The 18,487-nt window shown below is 56.9% G+C and overlaps 1 protein-coding gene across 4 annotated transcripts in view; it reads left to right on the top strand.

Moving 5' to 3' along the window:
- AGAP3 (ArfGAP with GTPase domain, ankyrin repeat and PH domain 3) overlaps positions 1-18,487 on the top strand; it is a 110,565-nt gene that overhangs the window by 40,805 nt on the left and 51,273 nt on the right. For all 4 annotated transcript variants that reach the window (XM_032126466.1, XM_032126386.1, XM_032126312.1 and 1 more), the window contains exons 3-8: positions 3,181-3,268; positions 3,456-3,541; positions 3,706-3,847; positions 5,188-5,322; positions 9,538-9,665; positions 17,573-17,728. In XM_032126466.1, the coding sequence (XP_031982357.1) occupies positions 3,181-3,268; positions 3,456-3,541; positions 3,706-3,847; positions 5,188-5,322; positions 9,538-9,665; positions 17,573-17,728 (735 nt within the window). The remainder of the gene's footprint in view (positions 1-3,180; positions 3,269-3,455; positions 3,542-3,705; positions 3,848-5,187; positions 5,323-9,537; positions 9,666-17,572; positions 17,729-18,487) is intronic.

Here is an 18,487-nt window from a genome sequence, read left to right as displayed (position 1 = left end):
CATGACCTCTGGGGATCTCTGTTGCTCCGGGGTTTCATCCAACCAAAGCAGCTCTTCTAAAAGCCATGAGACCTTTCGGAGTCCTAGTTTAGAGTGACAGAGCCATTTGGGTTGGAAAAGCCTTTGGAGATCGTTGAGTCCAGCTGCTTCCCCAGCACTCCCAAGGCCATCACTGACTGTGTCCCCAGGTGCCGCTTCCACACAGCTTTTAAATTCCCCCAGGGGTAGGGATTCCACCCCCGCCATGGACAGCCTGTGCCAGGGCAGGACAGGCCTTTCCAGGAAGGAATGTTCCCAATATCCACCCTGACCCTTGCCCTGGCCCAGCCTGAGGCCTTTCCCTCTTGTTCTGTCCTTCGTTCCTGGGAGCAGAGCCCGACCCCCCCGGCTGCCCCCTCCTGTCAGGGAGTTGTGCAGAGCCACAAGGTCCCCCCTGAGCCTCCTTTGCTCCAGGCTGAGCCCCTTTCCCAGCTCCCTCAGCCGCTCCTGGGGCTCCAGCACCTTCCCAGCTCTGTTCTCTTCTCTGGACATGCTCCAGCCCCTCCAGGTCTTTCTTGTTGTGAGGGGCCTGACACTGTCCCAGCAAGAAACATTGCCAGGCTTCACTCCCTTCCCATTTTCAAGCAGCTCTGTGTCCTCTGTCTCTCCTGCAGGAGTTAAGGGTCTTGCTGCTCTCCCTGGTTGTTCCCAAGCATTCAGGATACTTCCTCCAAGGTTTTTGAATAGTTTCATGTATTGAAGATATGTTCAGCAGTTTTCTCTCACTCAGTTTTCTCCCAAAGCTCCCTCCCAGTGCTGCAGGCCAGGAGGAGGCTGTGACCGAGCAGTTCTTGCAGAGGGGCACTGACGGTGCCTCCTGGCAGGACTCGTCCCCTGCACCTGGCACTCGGCAGTGCCAGCACAGTGCTGACTGTGTTCCCGCATTCTCCCAAAAATCATGGAGCAGAGGTTCCCACAGTGCTTACACACCTTGTTTGGCTCCAGTCTGGTGTCTCTCAGGGGCTGTGTTCCTCAGGATTGTCAGTTCTGTGGCTGGTTTGAAGCTCCAGGTGAGCTCGAGGACATGGCAGAGCAGCAGGATTTTGGTGAGATGCAGGTCAGGGTTTGTACTATGTGCAGACAAAATGTAACTGCAGCCTCCATCCCAGTGTTAGAGCTAAATGCCGTTGGAGTGTTTATCTTTGGCGTGGCATGGCACCCTCGCTGCTGGGCAGCCTCGGGAACCACTCCATTGGCACAGGAGCCATGGCCAACCTGGCACTGAACCCCTGAGCTGCCTGCCCAGAGCTGGGCTCTCCAGAGTTTCTTCCGTGGAGCCTGCTTTAGTACTCCCACCTGGAGTGCTGTGTCCATGTCAGGGGCTCCCAACAAAACAAAGACATTGACCTGGAGTGAGTCCAGAGGAGGCCATGGAGCTGCTCTGAGGGCTGGAGCCCCTCTGGAGACAGGCTGGGAGAGCTGGGGGTGTTCAGCCTGGAGAAGAGAAGGTTCTGGAGACCTTAGAGCCCCTTCCAGTGGGTTGCAGCCCAGCCCATGTTCTCTGTGCTGTCAGCTGTCTGAACGCGCTGTCGGGATCTGTAGTTGCTGTGGCAGGTGACGGATGTGGCAGCGGTGGGAGCCCATTGGTCGGCGCTCCCTGCTCCTGCCGCACGCTGGCTCCACTGGCACAGGCGGAATTGGCAAACAGGGCAGTGTCCTGCGCTCGGTAGCATGGTCTGTGACACCAGGACGCCAGAATGCCGGCGGCCACAGGGCTGGTGCCTCTCTGCTTCTCACTGGGGGCGTGTGGATGGCCCAGGGCAGGACCCTTGGCAGGACCCAGAGCAGCAGGAGTGTTTGAGCGCCTGGCGGAGAGCTGGAGAACCTGCCTGGTGGTGACTCACTTGCCAAGCTCATCCCAGTGCCTGGAAAAGTTTGGCTGTAAACTTCCGTGGCAGCAGAGGCAGCTTTAATGTTCGTAGCCACTCCTCACCCTATGTCTTCGGCACTGGTGTGGCCATGTGAGTGCAGCTGTACAGAATCACAGAACCATTCAGGCTGGAAAAGCCCTCTAAGATCATCAAGTCCAGCCATCAACCAGCACTGCCACCATGTTCACCACTAAGCTATATCCTCAAGTGCCACATCCACATTTTTTTAACACTTCCAGGGATTCAGCTGAAGGTGACCCCTTCCCTTTTTGTGGAAAAATTTACCTGATACCCGCCCTAAACCTCCCCTGATGCAATTTGAGGATGTTTCCTCTTGTCCTGTCATTAGTAACTTGGGAGCAGAGCCCAATACCCCCCCGGCTGCCCCCTCCTGTCAGGGACTTGTGCAGAGCCACAAGGTCCCCCCTGAGCCTCCTTTTCTCCAGGCTGAGCCCCTTTCCCAGCTCCCTCAGCTGATTTTCATCAGACTTGTGCTCCAGACTCTTCAGTACAGACCTGGTCCCACAATGAAGCAGCATTAAATGGTCAGGAAGACACTGACAATGGGCAGAGCTGGGCTCTCTGACTAACCCATCCCGGGACACCCACCTGCATTTCATAGCAAATCTGAGGGTGCTGCAGTCAGATGTGCTTCTGCCCAATTAAATTGAGGGCTCAGTAGCTTTGTCCTTCAGTTTGGTTGAACACTGGTGCTGGGTGTTCCTGTGTGGGTGGCACCATCGTGCTGGGAGGTGCACGTAGTGCTGCCGTGGTGCTGGAGCCTCAGGCATGAGCACATGCTGGGCCTGTACCCGACGTGTAGCTGGTCTCTGCTCCCCTTCTACTGGCAGCTGCTGTCCAGAGCTGCAACACCCCAAAGCTGGGGATGTGTGGGCTGGGAGAAGAGGTTTTTCTCCTCCTGAGTTGACTTGGGATGGCAGGTGTTCCCTGAGGAGCAGAAGGGCTGTGGGAAGAGCTGATGTGGCTCTGGCAGGGCTGTGCCTGTTCAGTTGAGGATGAGAGTACCCACTGCCCTCTGTCCAGGTGGCTGCACCCCAGTCTCGGCTGCTCTCTGCCCAACTGAGCCCAGTCAGTGTCCCCTGGCCTCCCACCGAGCACTGGGCTGGGTCACACCATTCCCGTGTCCTCTGAGGGACACCTCTGCCTCTTATCAGCATGTGCCCAGGCACTGGTGGTGTCACCTCACGGGGGTGGCCTTGTGTACAGGAACACATGCTGGGCACATGGCTGACACGTGTGTCTGTTCCAGGGCATCGTGGGGAACCTGTCCAGTGGCAAGTCGGCCCTGGTGCACCGCTACCTGACCGGCACCTACGTGCAGGAGGAGTCTCCAGAGGGTAAGGTCTGGTTCCCAGGGTGCCTGGGGATGGGCTGGGTGCTCACTCCTCTCCGTGGTGCTGAAGGTGATCCCGGTCCCTGCACCTCCTTCACCACTGCTGTGGGGGTCTGCAGCTCCCCTGGCCCTCGTTTGGGGTGTCCCCTGCTTGAACCTCCCTCACTGACCAGCAGCTTTGCTCCCCCAAGGTGGCCGGTTTAAGAAGGAGATCGTGGTGGACGGTCAGAGCTACTTGCTGCTGATTCGAGATGAAGGGGGCCCCCCTGAACTCCAGGTAGGAGACCTGTCCTTCCTGTAGTCCCTCCCCACCCGTCCTGTTGGAGGGACTGGGGGGAGGTGTGTGCTGGCTGAGCCCGGTGTGTGGCTGCCCTTGCTGGCTGCTCCGGGCCCAGGTCCCCAGCTGCTCGTCCCCGCTGTAATCCTGCCGCGTCTCTTCAGTTCGCTGCCTGGGTCGATGCAGTGGTGTTTGTCTTCAGCCTGGAGGATGAGATCAGCTTCCAGACCGTCTACAACTACTACCTGCGGCTCTGCAGCTACCGGAACACAGCGGAGGTGCCGATGGTGCTGGTGGGCACACAGGGTGAGAGCGGTGCCTGGGCTTCCCCCACACCCCCAGCCTCAGGCGGGAGCGCTGGTGCCGTGTCCCGCTGGCCCAAGAGCACGGGGTGCCAGCCCCGTGAGCACATCGGGGATCCTGCTCTCTGAGCCCTGCATGGGGTTGAGGGACGATGCTGAGGCCCCAGCCCAGGGCCCTAAGGCGGGACTTCCTGCTCAGACCATCTCAGCATTCCCAGAGAGAGCTGCCTCATTCCATGGAGTCACTTTCCTTTTGGAAATGGCACAATACCCTGGTGCTGCCTCCCCCAGCTCTGCCAGCCTAGGCAGGAGGGAGCCTGGGGCTGAAGAGTTTTCTGTGTGACAGTAGAGAGCAGGAGCAGGACATGGCTGTTTGGAAAAACTGTCCTGGCAGGACAGTTCCTGAGCACTGTGTGACCTGTTCCTGGCCAGGAAGAAGCTCTGAGGCCAGGAAGACAGGCAGGAGCAGCGGGAGGGAGTCACAGGGGGTCTGCTGCAGACCCTGTATTAAAAGCAGAACAAAGGTGTGAAACTTTGGATATATTAAAGATTGTGGAATGAATTTTAGGACTGAGTGATCTTGGCTCAGGAATGGGGTGGCAGCATGTACTGTGGAGGTGCAGGAGTGGGCCAAGTAATAGGGTCAGTGGCCATTGTTGTCCCAGACACAGAACTAGGTGAGGTCCTAGCCTTGGTAGAGCCACACAACTGTCTGGAGAGCCCGAGGAGGGCTTCCTCACAGTGCAGGTCCCAGTTCTCTGACCCCTCCTGAGAGGGTTGGTTTGCAGCCCCCACTTGTCCCTAGCTTGTCTTCAAGGAGTTGGATTCCTCTTTGGAAGGAAGTTTTTCCAAAACAGGCAAGCACTTGGTGGGTGTCTGGGATACAAATTGAGCCTGTATTTTAGAGCTGTCCAGCAATGCCTTGGTTGTGGGGATGTCCCAGCAGAGTTGACTTTCTTGTTTAACCAGGAGGATTTCTCCCTTGGATTCTTTAACATGTAGGGCTTGGCCATGAGCCCTAAAATGGTGGAGACTGACAAATCCATTTTATTTGGCAGCTAGGGCTGCCTGGCCTTGGTGCCCACACCTCCCAGAGGTGTTCTGCCTCTCTCTACTGAAATGTCGGTGGCTGAGTGGTTTGGGAAATTGAGTCAGGTTCATTTACCAAGATTCATCCATTTTTCTACAAACGTGGGACTTCGTGATCGCAGGCATTTATGGGGCAGTACTGTGGAGGTGGTTCCTCTGTATGGAGAGAGGGAGGGAGGCCAGAAGTGTCGTGGGACCTGTGGATAGGTGGGGCAGGGTCCTTGCCTTTCAACCCCCTGTCCCTTTGGTTTGCAGATGCAATCAGCGCCACCAACCCCCGCGTCATCGACGACTCCCGGGCACGGAAGCTCTCCAACGATCTGAAGCGCTGCACGTACTACGAGACCTGTGCTACCTACGGCCTGAATGTGGAGAGGGTCTTCCAGGACGGTAACTGCAGCCGTGTCAGGGTGTCCGGGCAGGACAGGGCTGCAGTGAGGTCTCACAGAGGGGTTTGTGCTGCCCTGGGCCCGGGGCCTCGGGCACCCACTCGCGTGCGGTGCCACTGCTTTGCACACACAGATCTGGTGCGGGGAGCAGCACACGCTCTGTGTACAGGGGGTGTAAGGACCCCGTGTGTGGCGCGTGGGTGTGCATGAGGGGCCACAGAACAGGGCTGGAAGCACCTTCTGCCACTCTGCAGAGGCTGCCCTGTGGGTGGGGGCTTGTTCCAGAGAGCAGAGAGGCTGCTGGGGACACTTGCACCCCCACAGGGCAGCACAGCAGTCTGTGAGCCTGTGAGGACTTGGGGGGCTGCAGAGAGGGGCTTGGTGGCCTTGGCGTGGAGGAGAGGAGGAGTCACAGCAGGGCTTGGGGGTGCTGGAGTAGGAAAGCAGCACCTAAACAGCTGGATGGGGTAGCTGTAACTCATGGGAACAGTGTGGGAGAGCATTCCTGCTTAGGCTTGGAGGGGGGGTCTGCAACACAGTGATGCTGAGGGGCACAGGGAACCTGCACCATCTCCTGGGAGTTTGCAGTCTGCTTAAATAAACTGTGACCTTACCCTAAAGGGAATTGTGTGTTCCCTGTAGTGACAGGACAAGGGGAAATGGCTTGAAGCTGATGGGATGAGGTGTTTCTGGAGTGGGTAAGCGATTCTTCCTAGTGAGCACTGGTGGGTCATGATGCAGCTGGTTTGGCATCTGGTGGATCCTGGTGCAGCTGGTTTGGGATCTTGTGGAGTCCTGGCAGTCACAGGCACTGTGAGGACCTTGCCTCACGTGGTAATTCAGTTTCCATCAGACCTTGTCTTTATATGACTTGTTCCACACAAGTCGCCCCCCCAGATCCTGGCAGACCCACCCTGGGCAGGCTGGGAGGGGTGTCCACTTCCCATAGCAGGAGCAGGAAGAGCTGCTTTCAGTGCCGAGGTTGCTTGCTTGCCTGTGCTGTGTGGAGCCTGTGCTGCACCTCTGTTCCCAGAGAGCCCTTCCCTGCCACTGTCCTGGGTCACAACCAGTGGCCACTGACCTTTTTGGGGAGCAGGTCAATGTGCTGGCACGAGAGCTTGAGGGAGTGACCACCCTGCCCCTTGGTGTTCACAGACAGCTCTTCCCACACGCGCACGTGGTGCTGCAGAGTGTGGGGGATGCTCCAAGATGGAGAAACTGGGATCTCCCATCTTCACCAGCTGCACAGGGGGTCTCCAAGAACTGGGTGGCCCTGGCTGTTGTGACACCACAGCTCAGGCAGGAGCAGCAGAGACCCTATTCCTCAGAGCAGGTCCTGGGTGTCCGGTCTGTAGCCTGGAGCTGTGGGTGGTTGAGCTGTGCCGTGTCTGCACTGAGCACGTTGCAGTGTGTACCTGACAGGGTTGAGGCTTTTGTGGTCCAGGCTGTGTCTGGGCAGCCAGGCTGCCGAACAGGGGTCACTTTCTGCTTGCTGGTTTCTTGTGTCCTGGCAGAACTCCCCCTGGAGGCGCTGCTCCCTGTGTGGGAATTGCGCTCCTCCATCCTTCCAAGTCCACAGATGTCACAGTGACTGCTGCTGTGAGAGGATGGGATTTTGGTATTGCCAGGTGTTGCCAGGAGGTGGCCCTGGCACAAGCAGGGACAGTGCCTTGTGTCTTGCCGTGTCCTGTCAGCTTCAGGACTCCCTGAGGTGTGCCTGCCCTGAGGGGTGGCTGTCGGTGCCCTCACTGCAGAGGTCCACTGAGGTGGGGGCTGGTATGGAATGTGCCTTCTGCCCTCTTGGCTCCAAAGAGGTCTGGTTAAAGAGCCTTCTTCTCAGGATTGCTCTCACAATTCCTGTGTGCAGAAATCTGGGGTTCAGCAGATGCCAGGACAGTTTGCAAGGAGCCATCAGTGGGGGGGGGGGCTCAGTTCTTGGGCTTCACTTTAAGGATGCTTCTGTACCAAGCAAAGATCAGGGAACACGTTGTCAAGAGCCCCTTGGCCATGGTCACCTCAGTGATGTTCCTGAGGAAGAGGAGGAATGACGCAGCGCCGGTCCTGGAGGGTGCAGGAGGGACAGCAGCTGTGCTGCCCCGTGCTGTGGATGACTTCTTGAGCTTCACCTCTGCTGCAGATCTCAAGTGCATGGTCCTGCCTTTCCTCTGCCCTGGGCGCTGGAGAGGGCAGGAGAAGACGGCCAGCAGCTCCATGGCCCAGAACCCGTGGCTGAGGTGCTGGTGGCATTGCTGCTCTCCATCATCCCCCTCAAACACCCCCCTCAAAAGCAGGCCCAGGCTCCAGCATGAATTCTGTGGGAGGTTCTGGATCCCCTGCCCAGGGGTTTGGTTGGGTTTCTGCGGCCTGAGTGGGACAGCAGGTGTCCCTCCTGCTCAGGTGTGACACTGTTCCTGGCCATCAGGGTGATGGGCAGCATGGATTGCTGTCTTCCGGGACAGTGGGGGATGGACGTGAGGGAGGGTTTGGCTGGACCACGTCACCAGAGAGGCCAAGAGCTGTGCACAAGGGTGCGCAGGGCCTCGTGGGTCTGTAAGGTGACACCCTGAGGGGTTCTCTGCAGAATCCTTGGTGGGTCCCTGGGGACCTTTGCATGCTCTTGCTCTGTCCAGACTTGGAGTGCTGGGTTTGCTTTGAAACGCTGAGTGATGCTCAGGTGCTCCCAGTGACATTGGGCAGTGGGGCTGCTCAGGCTCTGTGGGCAGGGCACACCTCACTGGGTGTACAGCAGAGCTGTGTGTGGCAACCAGAGAAAGCAGAATATGCAAACAATCCCAAAGACTGGTGTCAGGGATGGCAGAAATTATCCCAGAAAAGCCTGACAGATGTTCAGGAAGTAGAAGAGCCTGGGCCCAGCATGCAGAAAGGTGAAGGTCACCTCAAGGTGCCTCATTTCGGGACTGGGGAGATGTTATCCCTCCAGTGTGGTCTCGCTGGCCTCATGGTTAATTCTTTATTAGCAGTAGTGGTATGGGATCCCTGCCCACAGCAGCAGTGGCTGAGGTTTTTTTCTGGATATTTCCTGGCCCCTGGGGGGCCTGAGCTCACAGTGTTCCCCAGCAGCATTGGGACGGGAGATATTCCCACAAAGAACACTGGATGCATCTGGTTGGAGGGGAGGAAGGAGCTGGGGAGAGCAGGAAAGCAGCAGATTAATATGATCTGTTTGGTGAGTGCAGGATGGGTTCCTTGCTGTTTCTGGAACTCACATTTAGCTTGGGAGTTGGGACAGGCTCCCGGCTTTGTGAGAACCCAGCTGTGGCCCCATGGACCTTTGGCTGTGTCTGAGCAGGACGTGGCACCGTGGCCGCGAAGGTGCCGGGACTCTGCAGTTGCCGTTGGCATCTGACCTTTCCAGACAGGCTCAGTCACACCACAGGTGTGGTGCAACATCTTTTCTCCTGGAAAAGGAACATGGCAGCTCCATTATTGCACAGGTGCATGGCATGAGGCATGCTGGGGTGGGCATAGTATGTTCCCAGTGCCTACAGTTGCATTCATCTGGAAGATTCTTCCTTCTGTGATTGTGGGGGTACCTGGCCAGTGTGCAAGAGAAAACCAGGAGTGACAATGTGTTGTTCTGGATTCCCAGCAGCCCAGCTCATTTGCTGTCACGCTTTTGGTCAAGGTATTTATTTCCAGAAAAAGCAGGAGATTGGGAAGGCTGAAATGCTATCATGGGCTGTTGGCATCAGGCAGGGAGTTCACAGGAACTGGGAGAGTAGTTCCTCAGGTTAATTTTCTGAACACCTAGAGCCTGTGAGGGTCACAAGGGCCCAGACTGATGGAGGTGGCATTGCCCAGGCAGTTCAGTCCAGTACCTGGCCCCTGGGGCTGCCATAAGGGGTGACTGAGAAGTGACTGACTGCCCAGGGATTCCCCTGCATCAGCCCAGGCTTGTAGAGTCTCCATGGTGTTCATAGGAAGAAGTCACTGTTCTGTGTGATGCCCAAGAGGGCCAGTGGCCTCTGGGGACTTGGCCTGAGCAGTGCAGGCAGCCTACCCTGCACCTGCCCTGTGGCTGGGCCACGTGGGTGTTCTGCTGAATCCTCCCTGTGGATGGGCTGGGCACAGTTTGAGCCCCAGGTATTGGCATCAGTCAGGGGAAGGGCCTGGGTCTACCTGAAGCCCTCCAGAAATCTGTGGGTGGAGGAAGCTGCTTTCTGGACTCTGACCCTGTCCTTTCTCCCTTTTGCAGTGGCTCAGAAGGTGGTGGCTCTCCGGAAGAAGCACCAGCTATCCATTGGCCCCTGCAAGTCCCTGCCCAACTCACCCAGCCACTCATCTGTCTCCGCAGCCTCCATTCCTTCTGTCCACATCAACCAGGTGGGGAATGGGAATGGGGAAAGCCAGGGACCTCTTGCGCTCTCTACCCCCTCAGCTCAGTACCCAACAGTTCAGCCTTAGGCTTGTACCACTGCCCTGGGCTGGCTCTTTGGAGGAGCAGAGTGGTGTCACCCTGGTGCTTCTTCCATAGCCCAGAGCAGCTGTGGCTGCCCTGTCCCTGGGAGTGTCCCAGGCCAGGTTGGAGCAACAGGGCTTGGAGCAACCTGGTTCTAGTGGAAGGTGTCCCTGCCCATGGCGGGGGGTGGAATGAGATGTACTTGAAGGTCCCTTCCAACCCAAAGCACTCCATGATTTTATGATTCTGTGACAGTTTGATACTCGCCCTGAGGTCAAGTGTCATGTCTAAACCTTTGGGCCTGGCTTATGGTCCCCAGACTGTGTCATGCTTTGGTGGACTCACAGCAGAGCCGTAAGCAGTGCGTGGGGAGCTCTTGGGCAGCACAGGCGGCTGTGAGAGGGTCGTGCTCTGGCTGCCCCAGCTGGGCGGGCACAGCTGCTCACGGTCCTGCCTCCCCTGCACTCGGGAAGCTGGTGGTCTACGTGCACAAACATCTGAGGGCTTCTGAGGGGCTTCTGAGGGGATGCACCTGTGGAGAGATGAGCTCAGTGGTGAGCTGAAGGAGCAGAACAGGGAAGGAGGTTCCCTCCCTTCTGCCAGAGGAAGGTCTCTGTGCTGTTGGTAAGGGTTGCCAAGGGCTTGGTGCGGGGAGGATGGTGACGCCGTAGGTGTTTGTTCCGTGATCTTGGAGCAGAGCTGAGGCAGGAGAGAGAGGTCAGAAAGCAGGGCAGGCTCCATGGTGAGGGGCTGGGGAAGGAGATCCTTCAGGCAGCCACCTCACTGCTACATTCCCAGTGCCCACAGAAATGCTAGCTGGGTGACTGGTGAGGAAGAAAGGAGAGATCCTGGGCTCCATTGCTCCCCAAGGCACTCAGGCCAGCAGATTCTATCTCTGCAGCAACTGGCATACAGAATCACAGGATCTGTGACCTGGGCTGCAGGAAGTCTGCCTGTGGCTGAGGGACAGCATGTGTAGCTGATGGGTTTTCCATAAGGGGATTGCCTTTGAAACTCTGGATGTATCAGAACCTCCCAGCGCTGGGAGGACTTCTGGTCCCCCACCACGGGCGCCTGTCCCTGCACAGACCTGAGCCATATCTGCAGCCACCAGCTGGACCATTACATGGGGAATTTTCAAATATCCCCGTGAAGTTTATACCTGGTTGTAGAGGCTTCTAAAGCTGGATTGCAAGTAGGTGGGTGCAGGTTTTTGCAGAGACCTGTGCCAGCTTCCTGGTGCTCCAGGTCACCTGGACACCAGCAGGTTCAGGTGAAGTCTGTGTGCAGGTGGATGGGCTGCTGGGGAAGGTTGCAAAGCCAGGTTCTGTCAAGAGTATGCTTGTGTCCAGAAAGCTGGGGACAGGTTCAATGGGAGACATCCGAGGTGGAGAGCAAAGTCCCAGGGAAATACAGATTTGAATGTCTCTGGTAATTTGAGGGTTTTGTTAGCAAATTGTGTACAGTATGAGCCTGGCTGGGAAGGAGAGGCCACCTGTGCTGGAAGGGAAGCAAGAGGCTGATGGCCAGGGTCAGCATTTCTCAAGGGAGCTGCACACTTGTTTGGTGTTTTCTTCCATGTCCAAAGTATGGGAAGAGTCCCAATAAATATGTGCTGTTGGCACTGGCTGTGCTGGGCAGTGAGGCTGAAAATGTTTTCCCTGTACGAGGGATGGAGTTGCCAGACTCCCCAGGTCCCCCAGTCTGAATCCAGTCGCTCATGTGACTGTGCATGGAACCTGCAGAGTAGCAAAAATTCGTGGGAGGGACGAGACCCCAACACAGGAGGAAAGTAAGCACGTGACTGACTGATTTAGCTGAGGAATGACTGCAGAGATAGACCAAACCTGACCTAAAATACACAGCTGTGATGTGAAAGAGCTCCTTAAGGAAAGGCAGCACTAGAACCAAAGGGGTGGATTTAGGATTGGCCACAGGGAAGCAAATTTTGGAAGAATTTTCTAACTGCATGTCATGAGCTTTGTGAGGTGTTTGCTCAGAGCCATCCCTGCTTTCCTCTCCTCTCCTTTCCTTCCCACAGAGCACCTCTCAGCACGGCTTGCAGACGGGGTCTGTGTAGAGGTGAATTCTGGCTGCCTGCTTGGGGACAGACCTTTGCTCTCTGTACCTTGCTGTGCTCCTGGCTTGGCTGGAGGGACGTAGGGAGCTGTGGTGGGAAGCAGAGCTGTGAAGGGAAGTAACGCAGCGTGCAGCTCACCGGGATTGCGGCTTGATGGCCTGTGCCCCCTCCCCAGCCCTGCTCTGTGCCTGTCCAATGCCATGTCCCTCCTGCCCTCAGCAAACCTGGGCCCCACAAGGGTGATCAAAGTCAATTTGTGTTCCCTGGGTCTCATGTGGCCCCACCACAAACCCTCTTGGTGCCAGTGACCCGTGCAGCGATCTTTGCCCTGGTGTTTGCACGTCTCTCCCCCATTACTAAGAACACTTCTAAAAATAGTGAAGCAATGGTGAGTGATCCTAAAATGCCGTGAAGTATTTCCCTGTTATTGCATGGGCTCGGAAGTGAGGTTCTGGAACTGCTCCCCACTGTCCTCAGGGAAAATCCAACTGGCTTTGGGAAACAAATTCACCTGTAACTGATGGGTCTGACAGGGAACTGGGCAGAGCAGCCCACACACTCGGGTGTGTGCTCAGGCTGCCCACGTGGGAGGGCACAATGCCCAGCTGGGTATTGGGGAGCAGTGCCCTGGTGTCCCCTGCCCCTGGCACAGTGATATGTGGTGGGACGGCTCTGGAAGGGGGTGGACAGGCTTGCCCTGCCAGGAAGGACCAGTGGGAGAGTGACAAGGTGTTGGTGGAGCAGAGCTGAGCTCTGTCATACCTGAGGGCCTGGGACTCTCACCAGGGTTTCTCATTTGCTTTTGCAAGTCAAAGAGCAGTAACTGGCACAGGGAAAACAGGAAAAAAGCTCTCAAGGAAGAGTTTAGGAACACAGGACTTAACATGGAGATGAGGTGGAGAGAAGCCAGACAAAAAACACAATTAGGAGTTTTCGTTTGCCTTTTGCCGCAGGCATCAGTGTGCACAGGTGAGACACACACTCGGGACAGAAGGATCTCCTTCCCTTCCAGTACTGCCTGGGAGGGCAGGAGGAGTCCCTGGAACAATGAGACTGGCATTTGGGGGCAGGAGGAGCCCCTGGAATTGGGATTGGCAGTACTGCTCTGGGCCTGGTCTGCAGCGGCAGCTCTGTCCTCTGGAGCTGCCAGTGGAGAAAGCACTTTTCTTGGAATGGGAACAAGGTGTCCCCCACAAAGGGCTTCTTATGGTAGGTAGGAGCTGGGAGCCAGCCCTGCCCCTTTTCTTGTTCTGGGCACAGCTCTTCTGGAAGTAGCTTGACACTACTGGCTGAGCCAAACTAACATTTTTGGAAATGGCCACTGCTTGTCTGGTCTGTCAGTCAGACCAGTCCAGTGTGGTTACTGGGAGAGGAGGGACTCCAGAGGACCCTGGTGATTTTGTTACCCCTCTGTCTGGAGGATTCCCTTCTCCTGGGACAGGGCTGCTGTGGATGTGTCCTGGTCTCCTTGCACAGTGGATGATCCTCTTGGGAGCCAGCCAAAGGCCCTGGTTTCATTTCTGCCTTTGGGAGTTTGGGGTTTTTTTCTCTTATTCCGCAGCGGAGCCTGGAGGACGTTGCTCCATCCGTGGGGAGGGGAAGGGAGCTGTAGGAGCAGGTCAGCCCTGGTCAGGGTTTTCCACGAGCTCTCACGAGTCACTAGATGTGCTCGGCAGGTCCCTGACCCTGGGTATTGTGTTCAGCTTCAACCTGGTTCTTTGCAATGGCAGGAGCCAGGGCCAGCCCTGGAGTCCTCTTGGGGACACAGATCTGTCCCTTTGGCCTTCCCAGCAACTTGAGGGGTGTGGGTCTGCACCCCCTGGAGCAGGCACCTTGTATTCCCCAGAACCCAGCAGCTCCAGGGAAAGCTCTTGCCTGCTGCCTTGGGCTCTCCTTTCTGTATCTTGCCCACACCTATTGCTGGGTGAGCAGGTTGGATGGGTTTGGGAATCCCACTCCTCACTTGACCCTGACTCCTACGTTGCTCCCTCCTGGCAGCTCCTGGCCCTTGCCTGCAGGGAGGGGATGGGAGTTTCTCGGGCCAGTGGGTGCTTGCAACACCTGCAGAGTTGTTCTACCTGATTTCCTCACTTTTGCTGCCCCATTCTCAGTCTTTCTTCAGGGCCTCTGGGATGCCTTTGGGAGTTCCCCAGGCTGTGGGTGAGTCACTGCTGTGTTTGCTATGGGATGGCAGTTTGTCTTCCTGCCAGGAAACTGGTTCCCAGCAGCTGGCAGGAGGTACCACAGGTACCCCATGCAGGTACCTGGCACCTGGCAGGCTGGTGGAGGGAACTGGGTGTCCCCCTGGGCCTTGGGGGCTGCTGCCATCCCCGCCATGCTCTGGGCTGCCCAATGTCATGGCTTTTCTTGATGGCCTCAGTCTGCCTTCCTGCACGGGCTCTTTGGGGGCACTGGGAGGGCCTTCATCCAGAACTTCAGCAGGAGATCAGATGAAAGAGGTGGAAAATCAAAGTTTGCAAGTGAAATGAAGCCCCAAGGGCAGCTCACCTGAGCTGGTAACAGTGCTCACTGGCCTGCTGCAGCACGTTCTGTCAGAGTTCAGGAGCTGCAGTGGCAGGCGTTGGCGTTTCCCTGGGGAAGCCCGTGTCCTGTTGCCCGCTCAGCTCAGGGTGCCCACATTCCATGGTCCATATGCTCCTCCGGCTTCTCCCCTCTTCCCGCAGACACCAGGTTGGTGTTTGCTGTTTGTGTGTGCTCTTCCACTCCGAGCCCTTCCCAAACTACTTGTTCTGTCTCAGGCCTTGTTACAGCAGGAATTGCTGCCCCTGAACTCCAGCTGCATTCTGCCCTTCCCAGGCACTGCTGATGCTCTTCCACCAGTTACACACTAATGGGGAGGATTTGTCCCACGAGTGTTTTACCAAGTTTCCAGTTCCCACTGTGTTCTCAGATTCCAGTGGTGACCACAGGTGGTTGTTCAGGTCCACCAGCAAAGTACCTGCTGGTGGACCTGAACTGTCATCTGGTACTGGACCAGAGCTGTCATCTTGTCAGGGTTCTGCCACATCTCTGAGATTTGTCCTGTGTCCCTGGATCCCACGGAAGTTCTGGAGTTCCCTGCTCCAACGGAGTGGAGGCGGCTCAGGATTGCCTGTCTGAGCCACTTTCTATCTTTGAGGGACTTTCTCCTCTGCCCCCAAACTCATGGGAGCTTCCCTTCATAGCCTGGTGTGAACCATGCTCCAGCCCCAAAGCCCTTCCTGAGGTTTGGCTGTCTGTGAGACATGGGAGGCTCAAAGGCCAGAGTCCATTGTCACTCAAGGACAGTAACCTTGGCTCCAGCACCAGGCAGACTTACCGGCTAAGGAAAGTTATTCTGGCCAGACAGAAATGACACACAAGACTGCAGGGAGCAAGTAAAATATAAACCAGGGTGTAGCAAAATTTCTTCCTTGAAGCTTTAGTGTCCATCACCTGCATCCACAGGTTCCAGCTGCTTTGGCAGGAGCTCAGACTCTGCAGCCTCCTCTGAACTGGCTCCTCCCGACAGTCACAGCATCATCAATGTGCTGCCAGGGTCACCGAGACGTGCCAAGCATGGCCAGGAGCTGATCTTGGAGGGACATGGGGAGGTGGGCAGCCATGCCCAGCTCACTGCTCCATGTGGCAGGTTGTCTGTGCTGCAGCATCCTCCTTCTCTTCCTAACACTTGGACTATTTCACTTTCTTTGACCTAGTTCACACATGATAAATCAGTTAAACACAGACTGCCCATGTGTGCACTCAGTGGCCCTGGCTCTCTTCCCCTGCAGCTCTTCCGTCATCACAGCACCTGTGAAACTCCTGTGTGGGTGTTGGACCTCGGATTCACAGGAGCTCTCTCTGTTGAAGGCTCAGAAGTCACTGGCAGGTGACATGTTGCTTTGCCCCTTTGTGTCCCTGGTGGTCCCCTCTTCCCTGGGACTCAGCAGCAGAACCTTCTTGTCCAGTGCAGGGCTCCTCAGCCTGCAGAGGAGCTCCCTGGCGACATTCCCTTCTCTGGACAGAGTTCCCAGGCTCTTCTACTTGTGGAAAAGCACAGCCAGACCAGGTTCCCTCTCATTCTGTGTTTCAGGACTCCAGCAACGTTCGTGTTCCAGACAGGCTGGGATGGTCTGAGCCACCCACCTGCTCACAGCATGGAATTCCTGTCCTTGCTCTGCCTCCATGAGGAGGAAGCTGAAATGCTGCTTGGGTGGCTCTTTCCTCTCTTTAAGTTCCCATTGTGAGTCTTCTCCCATTTCTCTTGTCAAAGATGAGGGGATCCATGACTTAGGTGAAGGTTGCACCTCTCTCTGAGACTGGGCTGTGGGTAATGGTTGCTGCTCTGCCTGTGCAGCCCCTTTCACGCTTCCAACATTCCTGAACTGCTTGTCTCAGAATAAGGTTCTGATCCCACTGGGGGTGGGTGGGGGTCTCTTGCAGAGCCTCTCCAGCAGATCATCACCCTATGTGGGCTCCACTCCTGCTCAGAGTGTGGGCAGGATGGAGGAAGTCACTGGGCTGCTGATGCCACCACTCTGCGAGCGTAGAGCTGGGAGAAGGTGGGCTGCCCCTTCTGGGATGCTGGAGCTCACCTGCCCTTCTAGGGGCAGCTCCTCCATGTGTTTCTGAAATCCTGTTCCAGAACTGCCAGTGAGCTCGGGCTGCTACGGGCCGTGTCGTAGTGAGATGTCCTGGGCTGCAGATCTGAAATGATTCTATGCAGGTGTTCTTTCTGGCATGTCCCTAAGCCCCTGTCCAGTGGCTGCCCACATTGCTGGCATGGCCAGGGTGGGAGTGAGCAGCCTTGTCTGGAACAGATGTGTTGGTGACGTGGGTGCATGGCTGCACAGTTGGATCTTCCTCTTGCCATGAAGTCCAGTGAGGTGCTAGTGAAGCCCCTTGTGTTCCCAGGCATAGGCCACTGCAGCCATGGCTGTGGAGTGTGCCAGCCTCAGGGTCTGCTCAGATAGACCTCCAAACCAGCAGCAGAGATGGGTTTCACACAGAGCTTGAGCTTGGGGTGTGGCACTCCGTGCTTCAGGACACGGGAAAGGTGAAGGCTGGCCTGGGGACACGCATCCACACTGGCATCTCGGCTGTCCTCATGGATGGATGAGTGGGACTTGGAGCTGTGCGGGCTCTGCGCTGCCTCGCACCCTCATGTCTGATGGGCTCAGTGGAGAGGAAGGGAATGATTGCCCAAGGAGAGTGACCCTGGTCCTGTGTTCTGGGAGCAGGCGGAGGTGCCCTAGCTGTGCCCCTCGGCTGGGCACAGCTATGTGGGACCCCGCTGCCCCAGGCCTTGTACCACACCTGTTTGGAAGGGCTTCAGCTGGGTTTCTCTGGCCATTTGCTGCTCTTCTCTTTGATTTCAGAACTTGAACATGTGAAAAAACTAGAGCAGAAAGAGAGGAAAGGCTTCCCAAGCCCCTCTGTTGAGCAGGAGCAGTGCCTGGCATTGGATGTCTCTCTGAGAGGTTGTGAGCTCTCCATCCCTGGAAGTGTTCAAGGCCAGGTTGAATGGGGCTTGGAACAATCTGGTCTAGTGGAAGTTGACCCTGCCCATGGTGGGGCGTTGGAACTAAATGGTCTTTAAGGTCCCTCCCAACTGAAACGATTCCGTGATTTTTTGGATGTCACCCTATCCCAGTCCTGTGCAGCACTCCCTGCCCTGGCATGAGGCCACGTGGGGCAGGTGGTGCTCCTGCAGTCGTGCCCCCAGGTAGCCTGTCTCTGACCTTTCTGACCATTTGTCGCCTCCTCCAGGCCACCAACGGTGGAGGAGCCTTCAGTGACTACTCCTCCTCTGTGCCCTCCACCCCAAGCATCAGCCAGCGGGAGCTGCGGATTGAGACCATCGCTGCCTCCAACACGCCCACCCCCATCCGCAAGCAGTCCAAGCGGCGCTCCAACATCTTCACGGTAAGTGGCACAGGGAGCCCAGGAACTTTGGGGTGGGTTTTCAGCAGAGGAGAGGGGAAGGGAGTGGGTTATGGCAGCCTGACCCCACGGGCTGTCCCGCACAGCAACCAATGCTGTGCTGGCAGGAGGGCCGGGGATGCAGGAGTGTGTGTGTGTGTGGGAGGGACCTTCTGTGTGTGCAGAGACCGTGGTGCTGTGGGCTGCTTCAGGCAGAGTGTGCGTGCATGGGGGAGCATCTGGGAGCAGGACATTCCTCGCACACGTAGGAGTGTGCAAGGGTGCACTCATGTGGGTGTGTAGTGCGTGTGAGCTCCTGCTCCTTACGGGGAGTGCAGCTGTGCGTGCACAGCACCAGTGACTCTGCTCATCTTCTCCTTGGGGCTGCATACCCCGAGCGTGGCACGGAGCCCCTGGTCACTGGGCCTCCTGTTTGGTGCCGGTGATGCTGTGCCCAGTGGTGCTGTGCAGAGCTCAGCACCTGGCATGGGGCCCCACTCCCATTCCTGAATCCTGCTTCTGCGTGACTTGAGCAGCGCACGTGGGAGCTGCTGTGGGTGTGGAGGGAGGGAAGACAGAGGGGAGGCAGCGAAGCTGTGGGCCCCAGGTGGAGCAGGGTACATTTGCAGCTCTCAGCTGTGCTGGTTGCCTTGCAGCCTGCCTCTCTGCACGCTCTCACACCATGCACACGCCGTCCACGCAGTGTGCACAGTCCTGCCCTCACACTCAGCCTTGCTCTGAGCACAGCCATGAGTGTCCCCT

Source organism: Corvus moneduloides, chromosome 1 (assembly GCF_009650955.1).
Source record: "Corvus moneduloides isolate bCorMon1 chromosome 1, bCorMon1.pri, whole genome shotgun sequence".
NCBI classification, from domain to species: domain Eukaryota; kingdom Metazoa; phylum Chordata; class Aves; order Passeriformes; family Corvidae; genus Corvus; species Corvus moneduloides.
Note: the sequence above shows the minus strand (reverse complement) of the source record. Positions and strands in the feature narration are given on the sequence as shown.